This window comes from Clupea harengus, chromosome 12 (genome assembly GCF_900700415.2).
Source record: "Clupea harengus chromosome 12, Ch_v2.0.2, whole genome shotgun sequence".
NCBI classification, from domain to species: domain Eukaryota; kingdom Metazoa; phylum Chordata; class Actinopteri; order Clupeiformes; family Clupeidae; genus Clupea; species Clupea harengus.
This window is the reverse complement of record NC_045163.1, coordinates 9135598-9158311: the sequence shown is the minus strand read 5'-3', so window position 1 is coordinate 9158311 and position 22714 is coordinate 9135598. Positions and strand designations below refer to the sequence as shown.

The window sequence follows — 22714 nt, the reverse complement described above, 5'->3', positions numbered from 1 at the left end:
AGTCTTTGGCAAACGCTCTGGTTGTGTCCCTCTCTGCCGCTCCCCTCTCCTCTCGTCTCCTTCCCTCTTCTCCTCTCCTCTCCTCCTCTCCACTCTCTTGTCCTCTCCTCCCCTCTCCTTCCTTCACCTCTCCTCCCCTCTCCTTCCTTCACCTCTCCTCCCCTCCCCTCCCCAGTGTGGCGTTCAGGACTGTTCCAGGTTGTGAAAGCCCAGCTCCAACACTGTGATCGATGGTCTAGTAGCCCCTCTAAGTCTGGTCAGCAGCATCATGGATCTGTCTTCCGTGATGCTCCCGCTGCCATGGAGATGTCAGGGCGTAAACGTTACCATCAACACCCTTGAAATAGCTCCCAACCCTGCCGGCCTGCCTGCCTGCCTGCGTGCTGACGATGGAATCTCAAGCTAATCAGACGCAGTAGGAGGTTCATTTCTGTCGTAACACCGCTGGAATCTGCTTCTAAGATCCGTGCTTCCCAAAACAGATCTGCGTTTTGCCAGAGGTTGTTTTAAGGAGATCTTGACGTCGTGCCATCAAGCTGATCAGAGGAAATGAGCTGAAGCAAGACGTTTCATGGCGCTTTACGTGTTTTTTTTTTCTCTCTGCATGAAGTAAAAATTTGGAAGTTTCCATGTGAGATCAACCTGGGGACCACATGGGAGAGCGTTTGCACTCCCTGTGTCAAACGTATGTCTGTGCGTGTGTGTGTGTGTGTGTTTGTGTTAGCGTGTGTGTGTGTGTGTGTGTGTGTGTGTGTGCTCCCTCAATAAAACTGTCAGAGGGGTGTTAGCTCTTTATATTATTAACGGTTCTTCTCAGCTGCCTCCTCATATATTCAAACATGTATCAAGTACATCTTTGAGAAGGACTGGTGTGAATGTATGGACGTCATGTTAACAAATGTGCTGAGTACGAGAAGTGTGTAAGAGCAAATAATGCAGTGTAGTCATCTACAATTTAACATTCATTCAATTTAACACTGAACTTTTAATTTAATTTAATTTAATTTAATTTAATTTAATTTAATTTAATTTAATTTAAATTAAATTAAATTAAATTAAATTAAATTAAATTAAATTAAATTAAATTCAATTCAATTCAATTCAATTCAATTCAATTCAATTCAATTCAATTTTATTTATATAGCGTCATCGCCAAAACAATAACTCGTCTCAAGGATTTTCATGCACAGATACATACACGCAGTTATTTGTAAGGGCTTTTCATGGACATCATAAACTACATAGAGACAACCTTTTCTTTAACTGCAGATATTTTAAAAAGAGGCCCAGCTACAGCCAAAGGCAAACAGATCTATGGAATACCTCTGTGTCACTCCGGCTGGGAATGTTCTAGAAAGTTTCAAGGCCGTCTTCTTTCATTGAAAGCAGACCCCAGTCTACTGTCAAGCCTCTCTTCATGTAACGTGTGTTCTCACAATGTTCCTCAGCTGTGTCTCTGTTAGAACCGCCGTAATGGTTTGCCAGATTTCAGTTTTAAATTTGAACGTTTCAGTTCAAAATTAATGTTACCTCTGCTAAACATTATTTAGCTCAAGTAAAACACAAATGACATGACATGAAGTATGAATCAAACATGCTTCTTTACCAAGTATGTTCAAAAGCAGTTGTAAAAAATCTCTGTGCCTTTAAACTGGACATCTGGTTGCTTAAACTGGGCATTTTAAAGCGGCCCCTCTGATGTATGTGAATGCCGGATGGACCTTTCTATTATAGGCTATATATCTGAAAAGCAAGCTATCCAGTCTGAACCAGGTATCTGGCAGTTTTACCCACTGTATCAAGTTTTCTTAGAATGAGCTCTCTTCTAGGTACGCTAATTCTGCAGTGGGATTAGCCAGTCACGTGAAAAAAGTGAGCCATTGATTCATAACAGAATTGTCAGGTCACCTTGAAAAGTTATTCCCCCACTGCTGGGAGAACAAGGACTTTGTGTCATCCAGATGAAATCACTACAGACAAAAACAAAATGGCTTCCGATTTAGGAGACAGTCTGTGCTCTTACTGACCGGACTGACTGCTTATTCGTTTTGCGTGTTTTCTCTTGGTGTTTTCACGGCCCACTGTTAATGCCACAGCATTAGTTTACATCGACAACAAGTGAATGGCTTGATCTTGGTGAGGGTAGTTGCATGACAGGGTGGAGTTCATAGAGAAGAAGTTCATGGAGTTCATTTGGTGAGCGTTTGCACACCCCTGGTTGACTAAAGACCAGAGACGCTGTTGCATCCTCTATCCTCTGCAGAGGCGACTAGTCTAGTCTGAAACTCTTACTTCACGGAGAGGAGCTTTGCCTTGTTATTGGCTGGGTGCTGTCACTAACCCTCTCATTCTGCCACACACCATCCCTTTTATAAGGATCATAAAATGGAAACTTGTTTTAAGGAGCAAGCAAGGTGAGAGCAACATCCAGAAATATCCTAGATCATCATTTCTGCTTCTACAGTGGCCACACACACACACACACACACACACACACACACACACACACACACACACACACACACACACACACACACATACACACACAGTTATAATAAAAATAAATGTGTTAAGATAATGTGGCTTGGAAAATGAATTTACCGCTCAGTTGATTAAACACTGGAATTTTTTGCACTTCCCCGGAAATGAGGTTAGCAAATGGGTTTTGCTGTTGCCAGTTTGGACGAGTGCGCAGGAAAAGGAGGGGAACACAGTGTGTCTGCCGCGCTCTGGCTTTGCAGAGCGTTTGATGAATGTTGGTGTGCGTCACTCTGAAAAACGCACGGCGCGGTACAGCCCGGTGCGGTGTGGTGTGGTTGACTCCAAATAAGGCTAGCCTGCGGTGTGTGTGTGTGTGTGTGTGTGTGTGTGTGTGTGTGTGTGTGTGTGTGTGTGTGTGTGTGTGGGTGTGTGAGATGGAATTGCCCTGTTGGAGCGGAATCCCTGAGAGGGCCCCTCTCTAAACTACTTCACTTTGCCGCTGCCTCCCTCACCGTCAGCAGCCACAAACACTCAACTGTGTGTGTGTGTGTGTGTGCTTGTTACTTGTGTATGTATCTGTGATTGTCTGTGGAAGGGTGTGTGTGTGTGTGTGTGTGTGTGTGTGTGTGTGTGTGTGTGTGTCTGTGTGTGATCGAGATAGACTTCCTCTGTGCGACTCTGTGTTGATGTGTGTGTGTGTGTGTGTGTGTGTGTGTGTGTGTGTGTGTGTGTGTTTGACTGTGTGAGTATGTGTGTAGGTGTGTGATTGTGGGTCTAAAAGTGAAAGTGAGCCCTCTCTGGCACGGACCTCTGCCAGACTGACACTGTGGTGATCGCCTGCGTCTCTGCCTGCCTCAGAGTTTTGACGCTCTCTCCGAGTCCTCCATTTAATGGGTTTTTAACGGAACAATCCCCATTCATCTTTGAACCCGAGGACTTGTGTTATTACATTACCTGCACCGGAGGCAGTTTGAAATCTGACAGTTTACAGAGAAGCTTTCATTCAAAGGAGTCATTCATAGCAAAACGTATTTGTTTTGGAAGTGCTCCATCGCTTTGGGATCCGATAGGAGCAAAGCTGTCATTTTTCATCACAAAACATAAATCAGAACTTTGCCTCCATTTTTCACACCACTTTGAGTTTATTACTACTCAGATTAATGACATAGAAATGGTAAAATACAGACAATCCCAAACGAGCATTCTATAATAAAATGTTTGATCAAGTTAACAATTTGCTATGATATGCACTTCTGCTATTTACCAACATACCATTTTTATATGTGCAATTAAATAATCTCGATAATGCATGAGTTGATAATTTCATTACTAATCATGTGTCTTAATAATAAAGAGGCATTTTTTTATTTCATTTATTCATTTATTTGTGTTAACATATAAATGATTGGTGACTCATCTCACTATGCCCTCAACATAATCCTGAGGCATTTGGTATACTATATTATTTGTTGTGCATATTTGTTGTGTATTTGCTTTATTTTAGAAAATAGTGACGTAAATACTCTTATTTCTGATCAAACTATTTATGGATTTTTGATTATATATGCATATACTCGCCTCCTATATATATATATATATATATATATATATACAGTATTTATATACACACACTATATACTGTTTATGCGTATATACTGTAGTTCTTGATGGGCAAAGGCCTTCCACAATGGCAACGAAAACTGTAACAAACTGTTAATTCTATAGCTTTAAATATCGCTCTAGCTCTAAACAATGGCAACATCCACACCACACACTACAACAATAATGACATGCAGAACGATATCATTGGGCATCACTGTGAACGATAAAAAACGAATGTGCATGAACAATAAAAAACTAATAGCAAATCAGAATTCATCAACATTTTAGTCAGGCATCACTTTAAAACATTAATCATATTTTTTTTCTGTAGTTGGTCAGTGTGGATGCTCGTATCGTTATAGTTACCCTTTTCATTACAGTTACTGTCAGGGTGGACAGGCCTTAATTCTTTTGGGTGTACCCTGCAGGGCCCCCTGATGTGGAGCAGGCGTGCGAGATGAGTGTGCGTACCTGGAGCCCCCACAACAGCATGGAGGTGAGCAACATGGTGCCCCCGCCGTGCCCGCTGCAGGGGTGCATGCTGCAGCTGGAGTTCGCCCACCCGCTGGTGCCCGACTCCCTCACCGTGTGGGTGACCTTCTCCTCGCCGGACGAGACAGTGCTGCCTGCCATTCACAACATCCTGCTGCTGACGGTGGGTGGCAACAACATCTCGCTGGGCCCCAGCAACGTCTTCTGCGACATGCCGCTCACACTCAAGCTGGACGTGGACGAGGAGGTGTACGGCGTGCAGATCTTCACCATGGAGCAGAGCCTGGAGATCGACGCCACCATGCTGGCCTCCAAGCCTGACTGCCCGCTGTGTCGCCCTTGCCAACCGTTACACTACCGCCTGCTGCGCCAGCCGCCCTTCACCCACGCGCCGCAGGGGGTCATCCTCAGGGACGCCTCGCGCCGATACGTGGACAGGTGAGTGCGTTGTTTAGATGTGTTCCTCTTAAGTGGCTGTATACATATATGTGAATTAGTGAGCCCTTTGTGTAGAAGTGTTCCAAGTGGCTGTGGACAGCAGTGAAGAACTGGGGTGATGGGGAATGGTGAAGATGCTTGTGCTTTCAGGGCTGGCTGGGGATGGTTGGCCACCAGAACCAGTGGCTGATGTGTATAGTGAAGCAGTGGCTGATGTGTATAGTGAAGCAGTGGCTGATGTGTATAGTGAAGCAGTGGCTGATGGGCATGGTGAAGCAGTGGCTGATGGGTATAGTGAAGCAGTGGCTGATGGGTATAGTGAAGCAGTGGCTGATGGGTATAGTGAACCAGTGGCTGATGTGTATAGTGAAGCAGTGGCTGATGGGTATAGTGAAGCAGTGGCTGATGAGTATAGTGAAGCAGTGGCTGATGTGTATAGTGAAGCAGTGGCTGATGAGTATAGTGAAGCAGTGGCTGATGGGCATGGTGAAGCAGTGGCTGATGGGCATGGTGAAGCAGGTTGAGCTGTTCTCCCCATGCCACCTGAAGCTCACCCAAGCCTTTAGTAATCAAATGGAAAGTTGATACCAGTGAGATGCTGGGAACAACCTCTTACCCACACAGTTAAGGGGACCCCCTCCCCCCTTGATGAGCTGATGGGGTTATATCTCTCACTTTCGCTGTTCTCTCACACACACACACTCTTAACCTCTAAAATCGCTTTCCTGTCGCTTTCCTCTCTCTTTCTCTCTCTCTCTCTCTCTCTCTCTCTCACACTCTCTCTCTCATATGCACACTTCCCTGGTGCTGCTTGTTGCTAGTCGGTGTGAGCCACAGGCAACAGAATGAGACCGGCTGCAGCTGATGTGAGCCACAGGCAACAGAATGAGACCTACGGCTGCAGCACACGCTCCATTTGAGTCTCCTCTTGTCTGGCATGAAACAGGTCCAGTCAGCAGGGCCCAGGGGATTGAGGTCACTCTGGTTTGGACCCCGGTATCATGGCTTTGGGTACTGAGCCCCTCCTGGCCTCCACTCCCCGAAAGGCCAGCAGCCTGTGCTGGACCTTGTAGTTCTTGTTTTGGTTTCTTCCATCTGGAAAGGATCATGGAAACGAAACCAAAAACTACAAGACCCAGTTCAAGCCTGGTTCTGTGGCCTGTGAATGTGAAGGAAGTTTGTGTGTGTGTGTGTGTGTGTGTGACGTAAGTTAACGGTGTTCCGTACACAACAGATGAATCATACGATCACACAGACACCATTAAGCCTCTAGATTGGACGGAACACTGTTAACTTATGTTACAAGTTCCCAATGCTCATGTCAAAACTGACTGAGACGTTCCATGAAGAAGCTGAGGGGGAATCATGTCATTTAGTGTTTTCTGCTGCACTCGCTTCATTCTCCAGAGATGGGGATGGCTGCCATTTGGTGGTGGAGGGGTATAGTGCTTTGCTCATTGCTCTTGTCACATTGCATTTCCTGCTAAGGCTGTTTTGGGGTCAGAGTGTCAGCGTGGGCCTTTTCATGGCGGCGTGGGGTTTGAATGGACACAGGTTTTTCTCTAGGGGCCACGGAGGCCGGACCTCCCTGAGTTGGATAAAGCAGCTCACACAGGGAGAGGTCACTGGGTAGGGGCAAAATGTCAGGACACTCTCACAGAGGCCAGAGGCTCTGAGGCAACCTTGACATGAGCACCAGATTCTTTCCCTGTCATGGTTAGCGAAGTGCCATGTGATTCGCTTCAGTTTGGAAACACTGAGTTGGGTGGTTGTATGTCATGCGCGCGCAAGCACACACACACACATATGAGGGGCCGTGTAGGCCATAATTCAAACTTGCCTCTCATACACACCATTGAAGACATTTTGCCTTTCACAAACACTACTGAAATACACTCACATTCACTACTAAACACCCCTCACGTACACTAGTGAAAATGGAACCTCACACAATGACAACTGAAAACCTCTCATACTCATGAGTGAGAACCTCTCTTATACCACAGTGAACACCTCTCACACATACAACTGAAAATGTAACCTCTCACACATACAACTGAAAATGTAACCTCTCACACGCACAACTGAAAATGTAACCTCTCACATTCATTACTGAAAATGTAACCTCTCACACGCACAACTGAAAATGTGACCTCTCACACACACAACTGAAAACGTAACCTCTCACATTCATTACTGAAAATGTAACCGTTCATACACACAACTGAAAATGTAACCTCTCACACACAACTAATTATAGGACAATTTACCAAGCAAGAAAAGACAATTGTATGTATGCTTCATACTTTGTGTGCACAAAAGTTTACTGTACAAAATACAGTAGATGCAAACTGTGATAACAATTTAACTGATCATTTTGTCTTATAATCCCCTAAAATAAGCTATATTGCCAACCTTGGCATTTTTATCACTAATCTTAATGTGCATTTGAATGAAATGTCAATGATTTTGTGTGGATACATTATATATTGTTTTACAATTTTATTTCAGCTATTCAACTGTGTTCTATTAGGCAATCAACTGTTATTATATTACTAAAATTATATCAACTGTTATTATATTACTAAAATTATATATATATATATGGATATATATATATATATGTATACATATAATAGGCCTACAAATATTATAAGACATTCTTTTATAATATAATAAAACACATTATACTACAGTACCAGTCAAAAGTTGACACAACAAGTGTTTTCTTTACTTTTATTATTTTCTACATTGTAGATTTATACTGAAGACATTTAAACTACAAAAGAACATCTATGGAATTATGTGCTAAACAAAAAAAGTTGTATCTACCATGTACAAAATAATAAAATCAAAGAAAAATCTTCTCAAAAAATGAGAAGGTGTGTCCAAACTTTTGACTGGTACTGTATATAAAAACTTCTGTTTAGTTTGAAAAAAAATACTGCACTCACTACAATTCTGTACATATTTAATTTTCACTGGTCTGTGTGAGAGGTGCAGAGTAGTGATGTGAGTGTATTTCACTTGTGTGTGTGTGAGGATTCTTGCTGAAACGGAAGTCATTTCGATGTAACGGAAGTCATTTCAGTGTAACGGATGTTCATTAAGGCGCGACTAGCTGTCAAATTAAAAGCTATTCATTTCAATGTTGGAGGAGTTGGTAGAAGGGGGGTCCGTGTGCGGCCAACGGATTTTCGTTTTGAAATGAGAAAACCAAATTACCATTTAGAAATAGGAAAACAAAAAGCGGAAAAGGACCCATTTTCTGTTTTTTGTTTTGATAATAGAAAACGGAAAACGAAAAAACGACCCGTTATCTGATTTTCTTTGATGTGCTTAAACATGGAAATCGGGAATTAAAATACTGTGTGGAAATCTTTCTCAATTTTGCGTAGATGTTTGTGTTGTGATCCGGAAGTTGCTCCCACGAGCTTGACAGTCACATTCAGAATGTCAGCAGAGGGCGCGCTGCTATTTGTATTCGGTTAGTCGTTTATGTGCTACACGAATGTTGCAGAGGTCTTAACTAAAGCTCTCGCTCTCATTATTGTTAGGTTGATGCTAACGCTTAGACTGAAAATCTATTGGAACACATAGTAGCTAGCTAGCCTCGCTGCTAATAAACCCGAGTATTGTAATCCCACCTTCCTTGGTTACTGTTGCTATGTAGACAAACAATCGGTTTGAAAGGCGACAACCCATTAAAATGCATTGGAACGTGATTGATGTTATTATGCTAATACAATTAATATCCTGAGCTAATTAATCATGTTAACCAACAAAGTCAGTCTCGCGTATACGGACCTGCGTCTAGACAGTATTGCCCACACTTTCTGGAGTCAAGGGTCGAAAGAAATATTTTCTAAAAGTAGGCAGCAAAGTCCCTGGTATGCTATGGAGGGGTACATCCACAGCAACACTTTTACCTCGCAATCGATCAACGCAAAATGCTACAGGTTAATGAGGAAGAGGGAGAAGCTAAATCGAGGAGACAATAACATCAGCTAGATAACTGTGTCAGGCAAATGTCACTTTTCCATTTAAATCGATTATGGTTATTACAAGTTTCCTTAGCTAGCTAGTTAGCTTTTGCTAGCATAGCACCTGGATAACCATAACAACAGGAAACACAAAATTAGCGGCAACGTTTAATTTCTCAAACAGCTCACCAATAAAACACAGTCTTCATGGTTCAAAGTGATTACAACCACTTATGTGATGTTAAATGACTTCACATAGCCATTAAACTATCCTAAGAGAAATAATGGGAAACCAACGGAGCAAGAGCTTACTCTGATAACTATCAATGAAATGTGAGCGAATACTGCTATTGCTAACATGTAGTCTCCGCTGTTCGTCGAAAAGCCAAATCTATTTTTAAGGTTCCAAAAATGTTCAAAGCAATGTGAGTTATCTTCTGTTCCATCGTTTGAAGCAAACCGTTGAGCTCCAGCATTGGTCTCCCATTATTAATCACTTGACGTTTCAATTGAAAGTCCTGTTTCCATGCTCTCACACGCCCCCCTCATTGAGGCAGAGGTACTGTTTGCCTCCTCTCTCTGGGCTTTTTCACTGCCGTTTTATGTAAGGTCAGCCATTCCAAATAGGTTCTACACATATGTGAAATACATTCCCTATTCAATGGATAGAGGCATTGCAAAAAAGTCACTGACAAGGCCCCTGCTCAGCACACCACCTCCGCACATTCCTCTCAGAAAAACCCTGTGTCGTTCCAAACTGGGTACATAATGCAGCGGCGATATCACCACAAGACTATAATTACTTGTGTGTGAGAGGTTACATTTTCAGTTGTGCATGTGAACGGTTACATTTTCAGTAATGAATGTGAGAGGTTACGTTTTCAGTTGTGTGTGTGAGAGGTCATATTTTCAGTTGTGCGTGTGAGAGGTTACATTTTCAGTAATGAATGTGAGAGGTTACATTTTCAGTTGTGCGTGTGAGAGGTTACATTTTCAGTTGTGCGTGTGAGAGGTTACATTTTCAGTTGTGCGTGTGAGAGGTTACATTTTCAGTTGTGCGTGTGAGAGGTTACATTTTCAGTTGTGCGTGTGAGAGGTTACATTTTCAGTTGTATGTGTGAGAGGTGTTCACTGTGGTATAAGAGAGGTTCTCACTCATGAGTATGAGAGGTTTTCAGTTGTCATTGTGTGAGGTTCCATTTTCACTAGTGTACGTGAGGGGTGTTTAGTAGTGAATGTGAGTGTATTTCAGTAGTGTTTGTGAAAGGCAAAAGGTCTTCAATGGTGTGTATGAGAGGCAAGTTTGAATTATGGCCTACACGGCCCCTCATACACACACACACACACACACACACACACACACACACACACACACACACACAAACACATACACACATTTCAGCAGATGCTCAGGTCCTGGGAAGTGGAGTGGCATGAAACCTGAGATTATGTAGGGTTGAGAGCTCAACCAAAGTAAATCAGCGTGTGTTGTTTGTGTGAGTGTATTTGTGTGTTTTTGTTGTGTGTAAGTGTAACTGTGTGTGCGTGTTTATTATTGTGTGTGTGTGTGTGTGTATCTGTGTGTATTTCTGCGTTTTTATGTGTGTGTGTGTGTGTGTGTGTGTGTGTGTGTGTGTGTGTGTGTGAGTACGGATTTCTGTGTGTTTCATTGTGTGTGTGTGGGTGCGCAGAGGGTGGATGACCCGTCCAGTATATGACCCCGGCCCCCAGAAAGTCTGGCCCATCAGCTAATACTCTGACCTGCCTTTCACAGCCCTCAGAGCTCCAGGGCTTCAAAGAGGGCCTGCTCCTTGACATGACAGGACCCCCCCGGCTGGGTCGGGGGTGTGGGGTGGCGCAGAGGGGGTTGCAGTGCAGCAAAGGCGGCCAACCCCGACCGCCCTCATCCCCACCCAGGAGGCCGAACCCCCCCCCTCTGGGACCTGGGCCCACTGCCCCAATCCTCTCACGTCAAGTCCAACAACTGTTCAGAGCCCAGAGGACCTGACAGTTATGCCCGACCCCCCCCCCCCCATCCCACCTTCACCAGCCCCCAACCTCAACCTCAATACCAACCCCAACCCCCAATCCTCCGCCCAACCCCCGAAACACCAACCCCCAACCCTCCCCCTCCGACTCCAACTTCAATGAATCTTACTCACAGTTTTTTTTCTCTCCTTTCGTTCTTTTCACTTCGATTCCCTTGACGTTTGATTCTTTCTCCTGGGGATGTTAAGGAGGTTAAGGTTTTTTCCCCCGGGCTATTATGCGTAGAGAGTGAAGTGGACAGCTTGTTCTTTTAAGGCCACCGTGTCACCATTAATGACGTAGCATATTCTTGCAAATATTTTTTTAATCAATTTAATCCTTTTCATCCGTACTTCAAGTCAAGATGAAATACGTTGATACACAGAAATGTCTTGCAAATTTGTAGAGCTTATTAAAATTGAAACAAAAGTAGTTTGTCTTGAAACTACACTTAACAGTACTAAATATTGTTGTGCGAATTTAACACATGTGCAGAATTCCAATTTTGTAAATGAAAATTAACCCATTGGGATGCAAGTCATTAAGCACTTTTTTTTTCTAAATCCAAAGTAGACCCCCTGAAACACTGTTCCCTGTGTGATAAAGAGGTTAATGTGTTCTCTGGGTCATTAGGTAGGGGGACTTGGAGGATCTCTATGCTTGAGAGACCCAGGGGCCTCTGGGGTTACCTTACATAAACTCCAACCCTAGCCCTACAACAACTTCCCATTTGAACACAAATACTGACCTAACAGTCTCTGTTGCCAGCTATGACCAAGGGGCCTCTGGACAGCTGGGTTGTGGGTGACTGAAATTAGTAGCCATGCTGGGGCCTAACGACAAATGATGACGGCAGACACCACCTCCCCATCAGCTAATGCTTGCAGACAGCTAATCTCAGTGGCGTGCCCCAACAAAGCATTTCTGTGCCTCCTTGTCCGCTGCCTTTGTCTCTTATAGCAGGGTATTAGTCCTGAACCTTGCTTGATCTTCCCTAACACAAACCATATTTCCTGAGTGGCGGGAAGACAGGGCGGCGGTGTGTCTTGGTAGCCCAGGTAGCGGTGGTCCGGGTCTGGCAGATAAGGGCCGAACACAGGCCGCATCCACCCTGGAGTCTGCCGGGCTCTGGGACCCCTGCTCTGCCCACAGCCTCGATTCCAGGAATCACACCGGACTTCTCTGGGATTGTTTTTGGGCCAGAGCCAAAAGAGCAGGGGGGGGGGGGGGGGGGATTGTTGAGTCTTACAACATTCTGGAAGAGCTCGGAAGGACCTTTTTGCAGCCGTCCGAAAGAGCGGCGGGCTCTGCACTGGATATGGCCCAGGTCAGAGCCGGATCAGAACCGGATCGCCTCCAAACCCCCAGCTCCATTTGCAGAGAATGCAAATGGAAATGTTCCATAGTGAGCTTCTTTTTTTCACTACCCAAAGCTCCCCATTCCACACACAAACTGAGAGAAGCCCACTTATTGAATATCCAACGTTCCTCATATTAAGTTTCAGGAAACAGTGGCTTTGTGTTGAGCTGGCAAAATGGTGGGATTTCAATGCAAAGCTTTCAAACCACAGCCTGAATTAGCATGTGCTTCTGACGTTTCTTAGAACATACACACTACACTGTGGGTGAGATACGGACTCAGAAGTCTGTGTAAGAGCCAAATGTACAGTATGTGAAACTCAGTGTCAAAAACACATCAAAAGTGACTCCCACCATAACAAACCAACGACGTCTCTGCCTCTCTCTCTCTCTCTGTCTCTTTCTCTCTATCTCTCTCTCTCTCTCTCTCTCTCTCTGTCTCGTCCTCAGCACTCTCCTCTGCTCTTTCCATCAGGATCATTACTCATAAGCTCCTCAGGTGCCGTAAGCGATCCACTTAGTCTTGAGTTGTGAGTCATCGGCGTTGACACCTATCCACAGGGCTGCCCAGTGCTTGAGTGGTGGGCTCTAAGTGTTACCCTCGTGACGTGAGCCGTGTCACATTCACAGTGACTGATGGCGCTCCTGAGTCAGAGTCAGGCTCGTAGCTTAGCAATCCCTGTGGCGAGCGCAGCACACCTTTAAGGCTAGCCTGTCTAGTGAGCCTGTCTCTGGGAAATGCCTTCAAATTTCACCTTCAAACATGTCAAATTCCTTTCGAGTCTAACCATATTCATCATGTTTTCATTCATTCATTTATTCATTCATTCATTCATTCATTCATTCATTCATTCATTCATTCATTCATTCCACTACAGTCACTACACAGTGACATTTCCGTGTATGGAGTGACCCTGAATTTGGAACCAGAATCCCTTAATTACCACATTTAGAGTGTGAGTGATTATTTTGCTCTGTTGTGGCCAAAGCCTTACTTACCCCCCAATGCATTCACATGACTCACTAGACTCAGCTGCTGTTATCTGGGAAAGCAATAGCTCATTAGCAGTTAGTGCTTATGGCTATATTAAGTAAGTCGTTATCCACTGGTGATGAGACTGATGACAGTGTTGCATACATTTGACAGATGTTTGAACTGTCTGTTGTGGATTATAGACAGATTTTTTAGTTGCATCATAAATTAAATCTATTCTTAATTGGCGTCAAAACAATGCACATTTTCTGAATTTCCTCATAGCTTGTTTTGTAGAACTGCAAAACAATTCTAGTGCACATGTTTATTTCATTGTGTGATTAAGATGTTTTTGTCATACAGTTGAGCCTAGTCAACCCCAAATGTGGAAATACTTAATATGGATTGCTCATTTGAGAGACTCTAAAAATAGTCAGTAAATCATCTACAAACCAATAAATCGTCTATAAACTATCCAGCTCTGGCCAACTAGCTATAACTCTTAACTACCTGTCAATTAACTGCAGGCCATAACCCGATTGTAACCTGTTACCTTACACAAACCCCAGCCCTAGCCCAACAAAAACCTCCCATTTTAAATCAAATACTGCCCTAAGAGTATGCGTCGTTCTGTCTGTCACCAGCTGTGACCAAGTGGCTATCCGAAAGCACATTTTCACCTTAACTGGAGTGATTTATTCTTCTAGAAGAACGTTTATTCTTCTTTTATTTCTAATCAGTGTGCCTAAGTTATATCTTGTGCCCATCAAAAACATGCAAACACACATGCACACACAAAGGCACATACACACACACACACACACACACACACACACAGAGACACACACACACATGTCACCTTTCTTTTATGTTGGGCCTTATCAAATTTGTTTGAAATTTGCCTGAGCTATGTGATGGCAGGCGCTGGGATTGTGAGTGAGATAAGATCTCCTGACTGGATGCCCTATAGAGAGAGAGTGTTTGGTGTGTGTGTGTGTGTGTGTGTGTGTGTGTGTGTGTGTGTGTGTGTGTGTGTGCGTGTGCGTGTGCGTGCGCGTGCGCGTGCGTGTGTGTGTGTGTGCGTGTGCGTGTCTGTGATGTGAGGTGACAGCCCAGCACAGGAAGCCGCTTGTTATGAAATCTTATCAGGGTACACTTTGTCAACTGAAAAAGGTGAAGCACTTTGAATCTGATTGCTTTTGAGATAGAGGATCTGTGGTGTGTGTGTCTGTGGTGTGCTGTCCAATCACATACTGCCACTACTATCGTGATGAGGCCCAGGATCACATGTGTACAGTACACTACAGATATCTGCACAGGACACGACAGATTAACACAGGATACTACAGATATCTGCACAGGAAACTACAGATTAGCACATGACATCAACATCATAAAATGAACTCCCCCCCCCCCCATCCCGACCAGCAATGTCACAAGCCCAACTACCCGTCCGCCTCCTCCCCTGATACCCCTCACTCTTTCTCCATACCCTCCCCCTCCCATTTTCCTGTCTGGCTGTCCCCTTTTCCATCAGCCATTCTCTACACTGCTTCTCTCTCTCGACACCAGTGGGAACACTTGTACACAGTTTCCTACCCTCCTTTTGTTGACCTCTGTCTCTCACTCACTCCTTCTTTGATGTATGTATATGCATTTGTGTGGGTGTGTGGGGGGGTCTTGGCTCTTAGTCATCTCCCCTTCCTTGTTGGGTTGCTTTGGGCTGACTTTGACAGAGATTGGTGCTTGAAAGGCTGAGGAATCCTCAAGTGCACTTTTGCTCTGGCATGAGGTGCAACTGAGAAAAAAAAGTTTTATTTAGAATTCAATTTGATTTTTGCTTTGCATATACACATACACAGAGTGGACACAAAACCCCAGTGGTACACACAAAGACACACATACGCACACACATACACACACACACACACATCCACACACACACACACACACACACACACACACACACACACACACACACACACACACACACACACACACACACACACACACACACACACACACACACACATAGTTTGACAGCAATTGCTCTGAGATGTTGTATGTCTTGGTGCACAGTATCCCCGTGCAGTTCACGCCCTTCAGCTCACAGTTCACATAACATTTTAGAAACGTTTGTGTGTGTGTGTGTGTGTGTGTGTGTGTGTGTGTGTGTGTCTGTGTCTGTGTGTGTGTCGATGTCTATGTCTGTGTCTGTGTCTGTGTCTGTGTTTGTGTGTACCACTGGGGGTTTGTGTCCACTCTGTGTATGTGTATATGCTTGTTTAGATTAGATTAGATTCAACTTTATTGTCATTGTGCAGAGTACTTGTACAAAGCCAATGAAATGCAGTAAGTAACCAGAAGTGCAAAAATGTAGTATTATTCACAGATAAGTGCATGAAAAGTAGGTACTAAGTGATGCAATATCTTACAATATGTATGTGTGTATGTGTATGTGTATGTGTATGTATGTGGATAGTTACAAGTAAAAAATATCATATATGTAAATATTTTAAATAAGTATATACAGAGAAGTGGAAATATAGGATAGGAGTCCAAATATAGGATTGTAGGATACAACATATGTACGTTATAAACAACATACGTACAGTTGGTTATATGTACATGAACATTATCTGAGCAGTTTAGGTGGTCCCGTCTGTGCAAGATGTGAATAGTGCAGAGAACATGAACTCGTTAAAGTGCTGTAAACAGCGGAGTAATGAGTGCAGTGATGCTATTAGCTTTAAGCTTTAGCTATTAGCTTTAAGAAGCGCTTGAAGACCCAACTCTGCAGAGAGCACCTCCCTTCCTAACTTGCACTTCTACTAGTACTTAACTTGCACTTACAGCAGTTACAGTCCTGCATTACTTTTTTTTCTAATTCTTATCTAAAATAGTATTTACACTAGGTCTCTATTGCCCGTAGCTTGACTGTTCTCTCCCTTGTATGTCGTTTTGGACAAAAGTGTCTGCTAAATGACTAAATGTAAAGGTAAATGTATTAGAGTGGTTGTGTGGAGTTTAGCAGGCTCACAGCCTTAGGGGAGAAGATCTTCCTGAGCCTGCTGGTGCGAGAGAGGCGGCTCCTGCAACGCCTGCCGGATGAGCGTGAAAGGTCCATGGTTAGGGTGAGAGGCGTCCTGCCCAGGCAGCGCTTGTGATACATGTTCCTGATGTGGGGTGTGTAACTGGGTGCTGGCGTTCCGTTGGAGTGGTTTGCGGTCTGACGCGGACCAGTCGCCATACCACACTGAGATGTGGTTAGTGAGTATTGCTCTTAATGGTACAGCGGTGGAAGTCCACCAGTATCCTGGGACACAGGGGAGCTTTCTTAAGACTCCATAGGAAGTAAAGGAGCTGTTGCTGTTGAGTTCAGGGACCAGGTGAGATCATCAGAGATGTGGATGCCTAGGAACCTGAAGCTTGACACATGCTCTACAACAGCTCCATTGATGTGGATGGGGCTCCTAGCCTGCCTGAAGTCCACAATGATCTCCTTGGTCTTCTAAGTGTAAAGCGGCAGATTGTTGTCGGAGTAGCCGTGTGTGTGTGTGTGTGTGTGTGTGTGTGTGTGTGTGTGAGAGAGACGTGTGCTGGCGAGGATGTTTTTCTCTGCTGTTCCTGATGGTGTCAGCTCTCGTTCGCACTCTCCCCTCTTCCAAAGATTACACTCATCCAATTAATGTTGACGTTACGAAGAGGTGGTATTCCCTTCCTCTGCCAGAAGCGTAGGATAGCATAGCCACCTGCACCCCCCCCTCCCCTCCCACCCCAACCCTTTGCACTCTCCAAAACCAACAGATAATAGTAATACAATAGTACTCCCCCATGCTTCTCTTCTCTTCTTTCTTTCTTTCTCCCTCTCATTTTCCATTGAAGGTGGTTTCACTGACAGGGTGTCTTTAGCTGTTGCTCACACGAACGTGCTCTCTCCACCTCTTCTTTTTCCTCCCCTCTCCTCTCCTCTCCTCTCTCCTTTCCTCTCCTCTCTCCATTCCTCCCCTCCCCTCTCCTCTCCGCTCCCCACCTCTCCCCTGTCCTCTCCTCTTCTCCTTCCCTCTGCTCTCCAGTCCACTCCTCTCCTCTCTTCTGCTCTACCCTTCTCCTCTGGGAAGACGCTGAAGCACTGACCTGGATCCAAGCAGAGGGAGAAGGCATGGAACACATTTCACTCACAAAACCGCCACTGTCAAAACAGCTTTTCCTGCAGTAAATCTTTTGACACATTTTGAAGGCATAGCCGATGGTTTTCGCTGTACGTGTGTGGGATTCTGTTCTTCTGTGTGTGTGTGTTATGTGCGTGTGTGTGTGTGTGTGTGTGTGTGTGTGTGAATGTGTGTGTGTGTGTGTGTGTCTGTGTATGTATTTGAAATAGAGAGGTGGAAAGAGCAAGAGAGACTGACAGAGAAAAAGGGGCCCGAGAGAAAGTCTCCGACGCACAGAGAGAGAGAGAGAGAGAGAGAGAGAGAGAGAGAGAATTCTGTGTAAAAGGCGGAGGAAAGGTTGATAGTGTGCCCAGTTATAATTAATCTAAATTGTAATGTATAACCCCCCTGCAGTCATTCATATCTAGTGCTCATTCAAATGATTTGTGTGGCCTCTGCTGAAGCACCACTGTTTCCCTGGCTGTTAGGAAAGGCACCTTCTCACCGTGTTAGCGGCTGCGGTGAGCGCTGGCCTTGCCTGAACCCCACACCTCTCTAATGGCACTTGTGGTGAAGCACTCTGGTAATTTGGCTGCGTTGTTGTGTTAATCAGCAGAGGAGAGCTTATGTGTCTCACCAGGAAGCCGGCCAGAATCGATTCACATAATAAGGGCATTGTTTTATTTATTTTTTTCATATTCCTGTAGAGGTTTGTCGTGTGTGTGTGTGTCTGCCTGCATATGTGTGTGTGTGGGGGGGGAGGGTACACATGCTTATGTATGTATGTGTGTGTGCCTGTGTGTGATTGCGTGTGTGTGTGTGTGTGTGTGTGTGTGTGTGTGTGTGTGTGTGTGTGTGTGTGTGTGTGTGTGTGTGTCTGTTTGAGGTGGGGCAGGGGGAACCACTCAGAGATTAATACTACTTGATGGTCTGTGTATGGCGTGCTATTTAATACAGGCATAATGTCACTGTCAATATTTCCTCCCCTCAGTACATCCTCCTACTCTGCTGTGAGTTTACCCACCATCTCCCAGCGCTTGATTATCAGGGCAACCGAAAACACAGTCAAAACATGCACACACACACACACGCAGGCACGCACGCACGCACGCACCCACGTATACACAGACACACACACACATACACACACAGGCATGCACAGACACACACACACACACACACACACTCACAGACACACACACACACACACACACACACAATCATATACACGCACACACACACACACACACACACACACACACACACACACACACACACACACACACACACACACACACACAGAGACACACAGACACACACGCACACACACACATATATACACACACACACACACACACACACACACACACACACACACACACACACACACACACACACATATATACACACACCCACACACACACACACACACACACACACACACACACACACACACACACACACACACACACACACACACACAGTCAACAAACCGGCTTTGGTTGTCCTGATGAGTAAGCAGAAGGAGGCCGTTTTTTCCTTCCTTTCTCTCTCAGCCTGATTCTCTCCAGCTCCAGTCAGTCTGGGCGGCTGTGGGGTCGGGCCCAGTGGGCTGGGACCTTGTGCATGTAGAGTTATGCGGTTCTGCTCGCTGGTGGGTTTATTATGTTGTTTTCTCCCCAGGCTCACGTCTTGTTTTTGGCGTGTGCGCCAGGGATTGGGTTACACTCCTCTGAAAGTGGAGCTCGGAGTGCCACGCCAGATATTTGTTTGTGTCTGAGTGTCCTTAGCGCAGAGCGGAAAGAGAGGTGCCTCTATTGGCCTCTACACTAAACACACACATGCTCACACACTCACAAGCTCACACACACACACACACACACACACACACACACACACACACACACACACACACACACACACGCGCACACACACACACACATACAGACAGACAGACAGACAGACAGACAGACAGACAGACAGACAGACAGACAGACAGACAGACAGACAGACAGAACAGTCTGTGTTGTGGTTGGGGTGATTCGACCTAAGTGACCTGATGTGTTGATCCTGGTCGAGTTGAATGGGTCCAAGATGCCCTTTCTGTGGCATCTGCCAGGTTGCCAAGGTGGGGAGGGAGCTGCTGGGCATACCTACCACCACGCTGGCACAGCCTTACCTGGTACAGTGGGGAAACACATGCCAGTGACTACTGGATGGCATAGAGGTCAGAGACAGGGAGAGGGAAACACAGAGAGAGAAACAGAGAGAAAGTGAAACTGATTAAAAGAAGATGGAGAGACAGAAGAAGGGAAGGAGAGTGAGAGAGAGAGAGAGAGAGAGAGTGATGAAAAGAAGGTGGCGATTAGGAGGGAAAGGAAGAGTGGGTGAAAGAATGATAGAGAGAGAGAGAGAGGGAGAGAGAGACAAACAGGAAGGAGTAGAGTCTGGTTCTAATCAGCTTGTTAATTGGAAAGTGGTGGTTTGGATTTCACCAGTTTACAGTGAAGTAGGAGGGCATGGTTGAACTCTGCTGTAATGGTCTTGGCCAGGCGCTCATGTTTGTCTCTGTCTCATGTTTTTTTGTTTGTTTTTGTTATTGTTTTTGTTTGCCTTTTTGCAGGGACGTGGCGACCGGAGGCGTGTACACCTATCAGATCCAGACCATCTCCACCTGGAGTGAGAGCGAGCCCTCGCCCCCCTTCACCCATCGCCTAGGAGCCCCCTACTGCGGAGACGGCACGATCCAGAGGTCTGGTCTGATTCGCTCTGGAAAGACATCTCTGTACAGCATCCTCTCATTTATAATCAGACTCACATGGATATTTATGTCTTTCCATTTAGCCTTTGCTTTTATCCATCGCCATGCAGTGCCATGCATGTTTACAACGCTGGCATAGGCTAGGCTTGAGTTTAAGCCAGGACCCATAGTCATCTACCAGAGTAATAAATGGCATCACCTGGTGATGGCTACGTCTGAGAAAAGCTGCAGTGCTTGCTTGTTTAATGTGGAAATGTGTAAAGAGTGTGTTTGGCGCCACGGCAACTACGCTGAGCGTAGCCCGAGTATCGCCGCTGCCTCAGCTTGGGTTGTCCTGGAGAGCCTTGTGAAGCTGGCGGCTGAAAAAAGGAGCCTGAGCTGTCTTTGATCAGAATGAATGAGAGTGAAGGAGGGATCACGTCAGGTCTGCTTTGGGATCTGGGCTTGGTTTGGCATGGCCAGGCATCCAGGTGTACGGGTTGGCTGAGGAGACGCCGCTCACGCTATTTTTGACTCCAAGGTGTGTGTGTGTGTGTGTGTGTGTGTGTGTGTGTGTGTTTGTGTGTGTGTGTGTGCGCACGCGTGTGTGTGTGGAGTCCAAGGAATGGTGCTCTGTGTTTACCATACCTGTCATGTCAAGTGAAGAAGCCAGGTTGGACTGAACACTGAATTGTAAGTTATTTAGTAGTGTGTTGTCGGTTGTCCCGGGCTGAATTGTAAGCGACAAGGTAGTGTGTTGCATGACTGGTGCTGCATCAGACACACGGTCCCCCTCTTACTGTGACTTTTTTGTCGCTCAGGTCCAGGGGAGAGGAGTGTGACGACCACAACTCCATGAACGGGGACGGATGTTCCAGCCAGTGCAAGAAGGAGCCTTTCTTTAACTGCATCGGTAGGTGTCCCAGTAACACTACTCCCACACACCACAGCTCCTCAACTCCTGTGCGGCTCTGACAGATTCCTCTGCGGAAACAAAGACACACAAACACACACGCTGACACACACACACACGCGCACGCACGCACGCACACACACACACACACACACACACACACACACACACACACACACACACACACACACACACACACACACACACAAACTATATCCTGCTGTCTCACATTCACACACACACACACACACACACACACACACACACACAAACTCACACATAAGGGTGACCACACACACATACATCCACTCTGAATGTTGTTTGAAAAGTGAGAGCTGCTTCCTCTCACTCGACACACACACACACACACACACACACACACACACACACACACACACACACACACACACACACACCTCACCTCCTGCATCCCACTGAGTGTGCACGGGGGCCATAGCTGTTGTATATCACCATCAGTGTGCCGTCACTGCTGGATCTGGAAGGCATTATGTTTTAAAAGACCATGCGCACGCGCACACAAACACTCCCTCTCTCTCTCTCTCTCTCTCCCTCTCTCCCTCTCTCTTTCTCTCACATACACACACACATACACACACACACACACACACACACACACACACACACACACACACACACACACATTCACACACTCTCACACACACTCACTCGCAGCGGTGGATTCCTGCTCTCCTGCCTCCTCGGGCGCTGCTTTTTACACAGAGGTGGATAAGCGGCCATTAGGGTCTGGATTGGCACAGCCTCTCAGGATCCTGGGCACGGGCAGTGCCACCGGGTGCACGGATCCTCTCCCAGGAGGAGTGGGGGAGCGCCGGAGAGATAGAAGGGCAGAATCAAGAAGGACAAGAGAGAAAAAATGGAGAGAACAAAAACAGATAGATGAGAGACACATACAAAGAAAGAAAGAAAAAAAGCTGAGCTGTGTGTGTGTGTGTGTGTGTGTTTGTGTGTGTGTGTGTGTGTGCGGTTGCCATGTACAGTAAACTTAGATTTACAGGCACAGTCACACAGTACACGTGTAGACTTATTAAGACACACACACACACACACACACACAGATCAGCATTTTGTATAGCTACATCTATATCTATATATCTATATCTATATATATATACACACACACACACACACACACGCACACACACAATCTTATAATATATGAAAACACACTCTTCAAAGGTATAGGAAAGGAAGGGTGTTAGACAGCTGCATGTTCTATACTCTTCCCTCTCCTCCTGTCCTCTCTTAGTCTCTCTCTCCCTCTTTCTCCCTCTCTGTCTCTCTCTCTCTCCTCTCTTCTTTCTCTCCCTCTCTTTTACTCTCTCTACTCTTCTTGTTTCCTTTCTTTTTCTCAGGACACTTTTCTTTCTGTTTCCATGCCTCTTACTTTATTTCTTATTTTCTGTCTGTCTGTTATTTCCTCTCTTTCGGTTCCTTACTTTCTTCCTTCCCTTCTCTCTCTCTCTCTCTCTCTGTCTCTCTCCCTCCCTCCCTCCCTCTATTTCTCTCTGAGGG

General features: G+C 45.4%; 1 protein-coding gene across 1 annotated transcript in view; it reads left to right on the top strand.

Moving 5' to 3' along the window:
* Nucleotides 1–22714, top strand: part of pappaa (pregnancy-associated plasma protein A, pappalysin 1a) — a 105833-nt gene that overhangs the window by 26475 nt on the left and 56644 nt on the right. Inside the window, exons 7-9 of the mRNA XM_012814313.3 lie at nt 4512–5013; nt 20131–20259; nt 21069–21160. Of these exons, the coding sequence (XP_012669767.1) occupies nt 4512–5013; nt 20131–20259; nt 21069–21160 (723 nt within the window). The remainder of the gene's footprint in view (nt 1–4511; nt 5014–20130; nt 20260–21068; nt 21161–22714) is intronic.